Source organism: Cyprinodon tularosa, unplaced genomic scaffold (genome assembly GCF_016077235.1).
Source record: "Cyprinodon tularosa strain WSP-4 unplaced genomic scaffold, ASM1607723v1 ctg404, whole genome shotgun sequence".
NCBI lineage: Eukaryota > Metazoa > Chordata > Actinopteri > Cyprinodontiformes > Cyprinodontidae > Cyprinodon > Cyprinodon tularosa.
The window spans coordinates 409,542-422,386 of NW_024039124.1; the positions used below are offsets into that span (position 1 = coordinate 409,542).

General features: G+C 38.2%; 1 protein-coding gene across 5 annotated transcripts in view; it reads right to left on the minus strand.

Annotated features, from left to right (window-relative positions):
• adamts3 (ADAM metallopeptidase with thrombospondin type 1 motif, 3) overlaps nucleotides 1-740 on the minus strand; it is a 284,275-nt gene extending 283,535 nt beyond the window's left edge. For 3 of the 5 annotated variants that reach the window (XM_038298273.1, XM_038298274.1, XM_038298272.1), the window contains exon 1: nucleotides 317-740. In XM_038298273.1, coding sequence (XP_038154201.1) covers nucleotides 317-376 — 60 coding nt within the window. In that variant the 5' untranslated portion in view covers nucleotides 377-740. The remainder of the gene's footprint in view (nucleotides 1-316) is intronic. The other 2 variants (XM_038298277.1, XM_038298275.1) reach the window with 1 other exon arrangement.
• Nucleotides 741-12,845: the final 12,105 nt, after the last annotated feature.

Sequence of the window (12,845 nt, forward strand, 5' to 3'; positions counted from 1 at the left end):
TGACCTAAAAAGAAAAAAAGGAGCCTGAAACAGAAAAATGCCTGTATGATAGAGGCTCGCATGTGTGACAGGCTGAATCCATGCGTGGCGCAGTGTCAACACTGAGCGCACAGAGAGCGCAGTGTGAGTGTTTACAGAGGAGATGGGAAACTTTTTTAAAAACTGCTGCTCCCCCTTTTTTTTTCTCTGCTTAACAGCTGTATCCATTTTACAACAAACGCTCCCAAAAAAAAAAGCCAACAGCAAATAAATAAAATGTAAATAAATATCAACCCCGCAGTCTGTCAGTGAACGGCGAGCATGTGCAGACACTTACCTTTTCAGCTGAAGTCAAAACAAATCCTACAAGCAGAAAAGCTAGTGATAAAACAGCCATTATGGGGCTCAAATAACAGAGAAGGGCTTTATCTCAAGTTAAACTTCAAAAGAAAAAAAAAGCGGAAAAATAAAGAAAAAAAGAAAAGTGCGCAAACGTGAGGCTTATTCGAATAAAAAAAAAGTAAATTTGCAGGCTGTGGTTAAGGTTTAAAGTAGATTGTTTCAATTAGGAGTGAAGCGAGTTGCGACACTTTGTCAGTGCGTTTCTGGTCTCTTCAGTGAGTTTCCAGAAAGTTTGGGCGAAGTAGACGGACAGCCCTCCGCCGCTGCAGTGAGAAGCAGCCTGGAGCCTGGATCCCCGGGCTAATAAACGCTCAGACCAGCCCTGTGTGACGCCCCTATGGCCTCTCACCGAGCCCCAACACACCGAGGGACACAGGAGGAGGAGGAGGAGGAAAAAACCTCCCCACCGCCTACAAACTCATCCCCGGACAGCAGATCATCCACCATCGCTCTTTAGGACATCCCTCTGTCTACCACTAAGCAAACTACCTCCAGTCTGACTTTACCAAAAATTTTCACTTTTTTTTGTTATTGTTGTCTAATAAAAGATTGTAGCTCCAAGTCATTATTTAGACAGGACCAACCTTAGAGTTTAAATTAAGAGTTTCCCCTTCAGATGAGTTTAAAAAGAATAAAGTAAACTTATTTTACTGAGTCTGAGTTAAACTCACTATATTGTGTTTTAAAATTCAAGTGTTTGTGTTGACTTTAATAACTATTAATTACAGCCTAATTAATTTATTTTATAGTCTGTTATGTAAATATTAAATGCTGCTTTATCCAAAAATCTAATGGAAAGTTTAGTTGAGTATGAATGTATGTGGGTGGGAAGGGGGGGTTTTCAAGTACCTTAATAGATAATAAACCTTTCTGTTGGCTTGCCCAGACACTGGGAAGACATTGATTCCAGAGTCTGGGCTAAAGGAGGAGAGGCATAATATCCAAGCTGCTTAAGGTTCAGGGTGATGACTTATGGGTCTGTGTCTTCTGTTAACTGATATTGGTCAGCTGTATTTTATCATGTCCAGAGTGAAAGTAGCCGCCTATTATGATGTTTTTGAGTTCTTAATTGGAGCAACATTGCCTTATACTGAATTGTTTTTAAAAAAGAAAAATAGATATTTAAAATCGCATATTTCACATTTAGTAATATTGTTTTGTTTTTGTTTTTTTCAGCTTTTTATTCCTTTTTATTTATTTATAAAATGAACTCTCTGCATTTAACCCAGAACTTCTGGATTCCAACTGCAATGCCCAAACCACTTCTCTGTATTTAATCCATCACCTGGGGGAGCAGTGGGCTGCCATTGTGCGGTGCCCGGGGAGCACTGTGGAGTTAAGGGTCTTTGCGTAGGGACCCAGAGTGGCAGTCTGTGGGAGTGGGGCTTGAACTCAGAACCTTTGTATTGCTTTGCGCAATGGCCTGACCACAAGTCTGCCACTCCCCTGAATTTATTTCTATATTAACTTTTATAGGTAAAGTTTATTTGAAGTATTATTCTATAGTTTCTGCCTCCATTGAATTGAACTTGATGAGTTGAAAAAAAAAGGCTGGAGGAGAACCTGAGTCTTTCTTTGAAACCAAAACAGCTTGCAGGATGGTAAGGGTAGACCACAGAGTAACCGGAGTTTAAAACTTTGACAAAACCCATGCTTGTTTTTAAAATTTTAAAACACACTTTTTTTGCTATTGAGGTTGTATGAGATTTGTGTCTTTATTATTACATGATTGTATCTTGCTCTGCTGTTTTGCTTTTTTATCTTTCTTTTAATTGCAATATTTAATTATTGTTAATGATTTCTTGTTTTGTTTTTGACACTTTTGTTTTAGTTTTGCTTGCTTGATATTTGGATTTCCATCCATCCATCCATCTATTCATCCCGTCTTCCGTCCAGCCATATCTGAGATCAGGTTGCAGAAGTAAATGATCTGTGAATGAAACCGACACTTTCCTCTCCAGACAGATGCTCCTCTGGGCATACATTGCCATAAACTGTGTTGCAAGAATCCAAATCAAATGAAGCATTAGGCAGACTGGAATAGACAAGTTACAAAAAAAATAAAAACTTAAACAATGTGGATAAGCACTGTAAAATAAAATCCATAACCCTTGACAAGGATGCAAGCCAGCAGTGTACTGTAGGTAAGTAGAAAACACAGAAAAGCAAACAGAGAGAATTCCTAAGTATTAACGCTCACAAATGAGAAAATACCTAAACAGAAGACACATTATTATCCAAAATACAAAAACTAGCAATACAAGCTATTAATAGAAAAAGAGCACACAGAAAGGTAAAAAAAAAAAGTTTTCATCTTTTGACCTACTTTCACTGGCCTCCTGTTGACTACAACTTGAACTGTCTTAATCCTTCATGGTGTGGATCCAATGGAATATATGCCATGAAGGATACAGGGTATCAGAATCTCTTTCTGAGGTGGAAGTGCATGTTGAAAGGATGCCATCATGTAGTTGATTTGTAATACCGCCATGATGCAAATATCTAATCCAAAAAACTTCAAAGGTTGTCTTTAGGGTAACATCTGGAACTGTGGAGACCATGGGAGTACAGTGAGGTCCCTTTAATGTTCATGGATGCAGTTAATAGCATCCGAGCTTCACCACAGGAAGAAACCAGGGGTGTTAATGGCCAGCATTAACTTTCCAGCAAGTTAACCGAGATATTAAATGAGTTGCCCATCCATCCGTCCGTCCGTCCATCCGTCCGTCCATCCGTCCATCCATCCATCCATCCATCCTAGCAAGGCTATTACCTTTGTAAAATGATAATTTTTTTATCCTTAATAACCATCTTGCAGTATATAGCTTTAGCTACAGTATGCAGAGATGCAAATGGCGGGAATAGCCTTTTTTCTGTTCAGTCATCAAACTTGATTAAAAAAGTATATGTTTCGTAATTTGCAAGAGGGTCACTATACCCTTATGCATTCTTTACCATCTTACAAATCTTTATTTTTTTTAGTGTATTTATACGAAATAAATCTCATATTTAGGTAGGTGTTCCAAGCAATTATCAATGCCTTTTTTAAATTACAATAGCCTTGCAATTCAATAAGGGTAAGGAGACATTTGAGAACCAGTTCATATTCCTTATCAATAAGCTAACGTAGGCACTCTATTAAATATGCTGCAAATACAGAGGTGAGAATTTTTTTATTTTTTTTTTTGGTGAGTTTTACTGTAATAGAAAATATCTAAAGGATAAGTCATCCCTTTTACTGTAATTACGGCCTTTTACTTCTGGATTCGCAAAAATATTTAAGATTTCAATTTAGACTACAAGGGTCACCCTAAGAGCTGTCATTTACAGACCTTTATCTCCACCAGTGCAGAGCTTGCACAGAAAAATTACCAAGGCCTGACTGAGTTTCTTCATTAAATTCAATAGTTTTTTTTTCATAGGTTGTCCTGGTTGTTTGGGACATTTGGAAAATTGATGTACAGACAGTAACAGGTCAGAAATATACTACCATGCATGGTATCATAATCCCTACAGTCTTGGAAAAGATTATTAGTTTTCTTCACTTACACTGCATGAAAAGTGAGATTTTCGTCCCCGTAAACCCCCGTAAACTCCCGCAGATCTGCCTGATTTTCGTCAGTTTCCGACAATTTGCAACCCGTGCTTGTCCGCGTTTGTCGTGCCACAAATTGTCGGAAACGGACTCTGACGTATGTGGAGAGCGATCAGCTGTACTAATGGCCCTAATTAGCATATGAATGCAGCAAACCCGCGCGGCTGGCCAGGTCTGGCTTGAATAACCTTCTCAGTATTGGCTGAAACCACTATTCTCAAACAAGTGAAATCGCTCGTGATTGGCAGCAAAACCACACGTGGCCACGCCAGGCTTTAATTTTCTTACTGAGTATTGGACGGAACCGCTTCCTTTTAAACAAGTAAAGTCGCTCGTGATTGGTTGGCATATATATATATATTTACATATATATTTATTCATATATATATTTATTCATTCATATATATATATATATATATTCATATATTTATTCATTCATATATTTATTCATTCATATGCTGTGTATTTATGTTATCCTACACTACGACACAATTATTATGCTACCATCAAGGACATGAATGAATTTATACAGGAAATGAAGATTTGCCAGGAAGCTGTTTATGCAAAGAAAGAGCTTTATTAAAACACACCCAACTATATACAACGCGTATCCAAACACATGCGTATCTAAAAATTACAACTCCGTGAACGGTCCGTTTGCTTCCTCGGGGTTGGAGGTAACAGGCAGCATTCCCTCCGAGGCAGGTCCGATGTGCAGACGCCTACTGTGCGTGGCCCTGTACTTCGGCATCGCTTCTAACCGGGACTGCAGCTTAACACAGAGTTCAGTGAGATCCGGCCTACGAAATGGCGGCGACCGTACAATCCATCCAGAGACACCGCCGACGACGCCATCTTCTTCGTCGGACATGAGGTCGACGGTGGCGGACTTACAGAGTTCCACTTCCTCATCTGATAGCACACTCTGCCTCGCCTTCAGCAGCTGAAAAAAAAAACAATGAATCAGCGCACTGCATATGGACACAACACATCTATCAATGCACCTGAAAAATAGTCACCAAATAAAGTCTTACTCTCTTTCTTCTGGCCCGACTCCGAGCAGATAGCCTGGCGGCCTCCGCACGCAGCGTGCTGGCTAGCAGCGTGTATCTGAAGCTCCTGCATACCGTCTCATAATACGTCTTACAGGCAGCTGGAAAACAATTAAATGAGAGTGGTATGAATAAAAAAAAAAATCAAACGCAAGTCACAGTAACAAGGAAGGAGAAAACATTAAAACAAGTCACTTACACACAATGTCGTCTTTATCAACATCGTGCAAATCCGAGCAAATAGGAGGTCACCGCCTCATTGTGAGGCGACTGTAGTCTGTGAAAAAAAAAAAAAAAGTACAGCTATGGTCGGTATCCATCCGTATCCATGTCCTTTTACCGCATATTCTTTAAACCTTACCCCTGCTCCGGTTCATAGCGCCTGCAATTAGTTTCCGAGTTGTTAAGACGGCATATTGCTTCCTGTGAATCACAAAAAATACACTTTAATAAAGCTTTAGGCTAGGCTGCTTTTAGCTTACCTAGCTAGGCTAGGTTGTCTTTAGCTTGCCTAGCTAAGCTAGGCTGCTTTTAGCATAGCTACCAGTAATCGAACATATATTTACCGCTAGCGTGGCGTTGTTCACCCGTCTTCTCTTCCTCGAGTTCGTATATCCTGCAAAGTTGCTCGACTGCAGAGCCGCCATCTTGTCCTCTATGGACTACAACCTGGAGCGCATCGAATTCTCCAGCTGAGTGAGGCGTTCATTCATGTCGGCAGTATGTTGGGCAAGCTGACGAGACAGTCCGCTGATAGCAATCAGCAGTTTCTTCTCGTCAGTCTGCGGGCTGGCCGAAAGTTGTGGACTAAGAGCAGTTGGAGGCGAGTTGAACGCGAGACGTCGTGCAGCCATTGTTCACGTAACAACAAAATACAAACACGGTAAATGGAGATGAAGTTCTTCTAAGTGTAGTAACACAAACATGTCTGCTAATATGCTGGTCTCGCGAGAAGTCGTAGTGCACAAAAGCTCACACGTGATTGGACGATGGGGCCGAAGGCTCATCAGGCTCCTCCAATCACATACGACGTCATTGTTATACGGAAGGACTCGCGAGAAGAGCTCGCGTCGCTCCATTCTGGAAGGTGGCGGTAATGCACCTATAAATTGTTTGCAATTGCAATTGTTTGTCTCCATAAGATTGAATTTGAGCAGGTGGACATTAGAGATAATAAATGCAACAACAAGTTTTTGAATCAATATTCTATAAATAATATGTACCCAGGAAGAACAAAAAGCACAGCTCTCTAACAAAATTTTAAGAAATCTATGATAGTCAAAATTAGGACAAATTATTTGAAATTCCCAATTCCTCCTAAATATAAAGAATTACAATTTAAAATAATAAATAACATATATCCTTCAAATGAGTTTTTAAGAGAGAGATTTAAGTTTAATGTTGAGAATTGTGGCTTTTGTACAACTCAATTGGAAACAACTAAACATCTTTTTTATGAATGTAAAGAAGTATTAAACTTATGGGATCAACTTCGAACCTTTCTGTCTTCTAAAACAATAAATTTAGATTTTATTTCCTGGCAAAACATTCAATTCGGTTTATCCATTAAAGAAAAAAAATTTGGAATTTTTAATCAATATTCTAATAATTGTAACAAAGTATTATATCCATAAATGTCGCTATGCAAAATGCTCCCTCTCAATCTCTGCTCTCAAAAATGAACTTTCCCTTTTCAAAAGATGTCTGAGAAAGATGCAGAATTTAAATGCAATTAAATTGTTTGAGTTAATTGAAGAATTTCAGTTGGTAGTCCCCACTGATTAATTTACTTTAAACCCTATTATTATTTTATTTATTTTTATTTATTTTATTTTATACTTTGTTCCAGCCTGTGCATTTAATTTTATTTTTCAAAAGCAGGAGTTGTGATATTTCTTCTTGTATTGAAATATTTGTTATTGACTTGTTGTTTGAGATTGTTATTGTTTTCTTATATATTCAATAACAAAAAAAAAAAAAAAGTGGAAATCTACAAAAAAAAATTAACCATTACAGCCAACTGATTCTGATTAAAACTAATTTTTGAAGTAAATTATTTTGTGTATTTTCTTTTACATAACATTTGCATACACAGTAATCTAGCGTACTTTAATTAAATAAATCAATTCAAGCTAAAATGTAAGAGTCTATAATTAGGCTATACTGGGCCTGATCTATTTCTACCATCTATTTGGAGGATATTTATTGCCACACTTTGGGCCACTTAAAACCAATTTAGCATGCTGACCTATGACCTTATGACCACAGTGTACCAATCTTCTGATGGCTACTTCCAACAGGATAATGCGCCATGTTATAAAGTGAATCATCTCAGAATCATTTCTTGAAACTTTCACTAATTGTGAATTGAGCATATTGACAGACAACATTTTATTTTTTATCTTAAATGCAAATTTAAAAAAAAATAATTACTGCTCTAAATGTATTGCTCTGTCAGCTAAAGATCTGTTTTGGTCTCTATACTTTAATTAAATAAATAAATTCAAGCTAAAATGTAAGAGGCTATACCTGATCTCTTTGTATCAGAGATTTTCTTACCCAGGGTTGCAGGGGGGGTTTTACCCCCCCTGCAACCCTGGTTTGCATTTGTATAGCTCACAGCATGTTCATTTACATGTTAAAGCCTCCCCTAGAATTCCATGGGGGGGAGGCATGGGGGGAACACTGCCTAAGAAATTCCACGTCAATTTCTGACAATTTACGGGAGTTTACGGCAAGGCCTGCAAATTGCCGTAAACTGCCGCTAACCTGAAGTTCCACGACAATCTACAGTGCCGTATATTGACGAAAATCCCACTTTTCATGCAGTGTTATTTGTTTACTCTAGTCTATATTTATTTGGACAAATAAAATAATAACAAAAATAGTTCATAAGATTCCAAAAAAGATAAAAAATAAAAGTCCACGGGACTTTGTTTCCAAGTTTAAGGACGTTTAACTTAACACCCAGGAAAATTTTTCAATTCGAAATGTCAGAAAATGTCTGTGAGTTTGAGGCTTTATAGAGTGGACCAAAAACATGGCTTAAAAAACATGCACCGGACAAACGGGTCCATCCCTTTGGAATCAGGGTGGTTTGGGTTCTTTGTTAGTCTGGAATACCCAATACATGTCTCTGAAAGGGAGGTCGTTAGAGGGAATAGTTGGCCTGGCTGAACAGGCGAGGGGTTCTGCTCCCCTGTAACTGGGTTGGGGTTACAATACTATTTTTTTATTGAAATAAGCTTCCGGGATGGGAAGCGAAACGTCTTCAAAATTGTAAACAATGTCACGTGGATTTTTTTACTATGACCTGGATGACTGAGAATCTTTACCAGCACATAGCTCATACGAGTTCAAATTTCGGGAGCTGATATTTGTCTACTGCCCATTGATTTCTTGATAATAACCAAAATCACTTTATCTTAATATCTATAGCACTGATACTTCTAAATACTCATTAAATAGCATTCTGTATTTTCTTTTCAGTTTTAGTCACAGAATATACACAGAAGGTAGAAACTATTGCATAACCATGCTTTTAGAAAACAAGGGTGGTCTAATGTGTTTTTTCCATTACTAAGTGAGGGGTTGTTTCTCAAGAAGACTTCCTCCCACCCTGGCCTCAATCACTGCCATGAACAAAGATTTGGATCAAAACACCCTCAAAGACAAACTTTTTTCAACAAGCCAGGGACAGTTTGATGATCTCTGTATTTCCTGGCATGAAGCAACATGTCACAGAGTGTAAGTGATAACAAAGTGGTTCAAAGATCAGAACACTGAAATTTACAAGCTGCAGTTGTCAAAAGGCCCTGTCTTCATTTTTTTTCAAAAGCAAGTGGAGAAACATAACACTGTCTGTCTGTCTGTCTGTCTGTCTGTCTGCCTCTGTTTGAAAAAAAAAAGAGAGGGTTTCTCACAGTCTGCAAACATAGCATAAAGAAAAGTGCTCTGATTGTAAATTAAAGTTCTCACTGGGTTTTTAATAAACAAAAAAATACATATACTGTATATAAACAGTGTTAAGGTGACAGGATAATGTTCTCACAATACTTTTAAAGTTAATGTTAATGTTTATCTGTTATCTTTAACATCTTTTTGTTAAACATCTATAATTATTTTGTAAATGCTATAAAGCTTTCACGCTATTGTGTCCTAGTCGCCTCCCGTCACTTTTTTTATTCCTACTACTTTTGCATACTTTGCTGTGTTTTCAACTTTTAGAATGTTCAGGTTATTCAGGACATTCCTGCTGTGACTTTTAGTATTTCAAACAGTTTCACTTTTTAGAATGTTCAGCTTTTTCTGCTTTTGTTGGTCCCATGGAAATTAATTGAAAAAACCTAAAAAAAAATCAACTAAAATCCTTTGGAGCTACTGACACTGTTATTGAGCTCACAGAGCTCAGAGTATTGAGTTAAAAGTTCTCTTTTTTTTCCAACTATACACCTGTAACGGTCACCACTACTGCACGAAGATTCTTATTTCAACTGTTGCATATATTAGCTGCGACATATGAATTAACACTAGAAGTCCTGGAGAATTCCAGTTTTCCTGCAAGCCCCCCTCCCCTCTTCAAGTTTGTGTATTCACTCTACCTTGCTAAGTGTCCTTGTTGTAATGCAGATAACCTGTGATATGACCAGCCCTTCTACATGAGACTGGATAAAGGCTGAAACAAACTGGCATCAGAACAAGAGCATGCTCCAAACACTTTTCATTATCTTCCCCTGCAACATCAGACCTTTTTGCAGGAATATCTTGATAAGTCATATCTTCATATCTTTTATTTAGGCAAACCTATTGAAGAACCAGATATCATACGGGTCCTAATTCATGAGTTGAGAACAGGTCATAACCATGCTTTTCCAACAAGGCAAGGCAGAGCCTATTTATATTGTCCAATCACCAACAGACTCATTTATATTGCAAAGCTCACTATGTGAAAGAAACTTAGAGAATAATTGTAATTTGTCTTGTCTCGCCTTTTCACGTCATTCAACATTTCAGCTTAGAGAATGACAAACAGTATGATTTCAGTTTAGCAGTAACATTTATTTCACCCAAGGAAAAGCTCTACAATTGTCCCATTTAGCAGTTTTTAAAAACCCAAGGTGAATCTTTTCTGCATTTCTGACAGGTATACTTTGTGCAGTGCACACAACGCTCAGTGCTGTGGTTCCTGTTGCAGAGCTTGCACACCTGGCCTGCTTATGATAACAATGAAAAAATCTAAAAAAAATTGAGTTTAGCACATTTTCCCAAAGTAAGAGTTGTAGTATGAACTAGATGAGGTAATCTATGAGTGCTACAAGTTTTGTGGCACTACAATGATCTATTGTAGCTTATAATAACAGAGAAAAAAAATCTCCAAAAATACAGTTTGGCCTATCTTCCTAAAATAAGAAAAAAAATGAATGTTAAAACTGTAAATATACAGTCATATGTTTATATAACTATTTTTTTAATATATTTATTACTGTTTTCAAGGCTGCACTTTAAAATATGAAATTATCTAGAGCTGTTCTAAATGAAATTTCTTTTTGTTTACACTTGTGTATACAAAAGGACAAAATAAATCTGTCTAAGTCATAAGTAATTAACTTTTATATGGTTATAATAACAATGGAAAATCTAAAAAATAGAGTTTAGCACATTTTCCCAAAGTAAGAGTTGTAGTGTGAACTAGATGAGGTTATCTATGTTTGGAGGCACTACAATGATCTATAGTGTAATTATTGGCTATTATATGCTTATAATAACAAAGACAAACTCTCCAAAAAATAAAGTTTGGCCTATATTCCCAAAGTAAGAGTTGTAGTATATAACTTCAAAATAGATGTATGAGAAACCAATCAGTGGGCTGAAAAGACATGCGATTAAAGACCACAAGTCAGATTCAAACCCGGGTTGGCCACGTCAAGGACTAAGGCCTCCGTACATGGAGTATGTGCGCTAACCACTGTGCCACCGAGGCACGAAAAGTGCTTTAAAGGTACACTATGCAACCGGTGTTGATTTTCCAGCGAGGCTCCCTCCAGAGGGCGAAAGTAAAAGTGCACTGTCGTAAATATGCACAGCTGTTCTCCTGGTTTCTCCGTCAAGCCAGGCGCGGTTGTTTTGAGCTTAGCAGCGAATGACTAACGCTGCGTTCACACTGGACGTAGCTGGCGCGACAGAAGCAGTGAGTTTACATGCAAAGTCAATGGTTGACGCGCGTCAAGGCGCAACAAAAGGTCCCGCGGCGCGTTTTGAGCACCAGGCGAAGCACGTCTGAGCAGCTGAAGCAGCGCGTCGGGTGCGTTTAACGCAGGGAGAGAGACACAGCGCTGATGATCTCTCCTCTTAAACAGTTTATTGACGCCTAAATTAACTTAAAATGCAGAAATCTGCCGGCAGAATATGCAGTTTGGATTATTTAGATGAAAAACACCTACCAGCTGCCGCGGTGAACCGCTGCTGATGAAGGGATCCATACTGTTGGCGCCCCGCTGGTATCTGGGGGTCTGAGCGGCTCCGACAGAAAAAATATTGAAGGCAGGATAATAATCTGAATGAACTGACTGCACTGATTACGTTTTCAGGTGTATTTTCTCACTTAAACACATATTAAAACTACTTTATTCCCACTGATCACAGCAAATATAGCTGCAAGGCAGAGAAAGGATAGTGAAGCTCCGCCCAACGCGCCTCAGACACAGCCGGAGCAGCAAAGCTGCTTCAGCAACGAGTCAGAACTAACTGGTACAAGCAGCAAAAAGGAAGCAGCAGACGCGATTTTGCTGCTTTTGCTGCGTGAACGTAGCATAACTGCACAAAGATCGCCACTGTGCTAGCAACGAGAATGCTTTTAACTGGGGGCGTGTAGCAGTTCTCGCCGTAAAGCAAGACTGACTCTCGTGAGACTTCTGAGCCTGTGGGTGCGGGTCGGTGCTCCTGCAGTTGCAAGTGCAGTATTTCCCCCACAGACCACCAGGGCGGCCGAGAATACCTTTGTTCAACCTGAAATGACTCATTTAATCATCCAAAACGTTATGGAACACATTAATTATTCACCTGCTGTAAAGTTAAGTGTGTTTTTGACAAGTTCTGTATTATTCTGTTTTCTTTTAGCATAGGCACTTCGCAATTCCTTTTCTGCTAATGCATAACAATACAGTGTTGTGATTCTATAGTTAAATTCTATTCCCAGCCCGCTGGGAATTTATGTTTCTGATATTTTAAGATGTTTATTGCCCTCCCCTGTAGGGGTGGTAAAATATCTTATTTAATCAGATATTATTTCAGCTGTTATATAGTGTTTATGACACTCAGTCCTACTGACTGTGTGTTAGAACAATAGATGAAAGAGTGATTCGAGCACTAATCATGGTCAAACAGTTAATTCTGCACATACATGGAATAAATTCACCACAACTTCTAATCAAAATATTAGATTTTATTAACAAAAATCAGTCAGCTCCACGTCAAACGTATTTCAGTTTAACACTCTCAACTAGGACTAGTAAAACTCAACTAAACTAAACTAACTACTATGTACAAAGAAGAAGGGAAAAACGGTTGGAAAACATATTACAGTTTAAGATGGATTCTGTGTTTGAAACCAAAGTTTATCTGGAAGAATTTGGGATGTGATCAAATTAGCTTTTCACTAATTTTAAAGAAATTGGAATGTTTTCAGACCAATTCACAATGCAAATCCATGAGGTGAATAAAACATTATTTGGCCAAATAATGTTTTATTGAATGATTTGCTTAATCAAGAACCAATAACCTTTAGCTAAATGATTCTTTACCCTCTTTAGCTAGCAGCG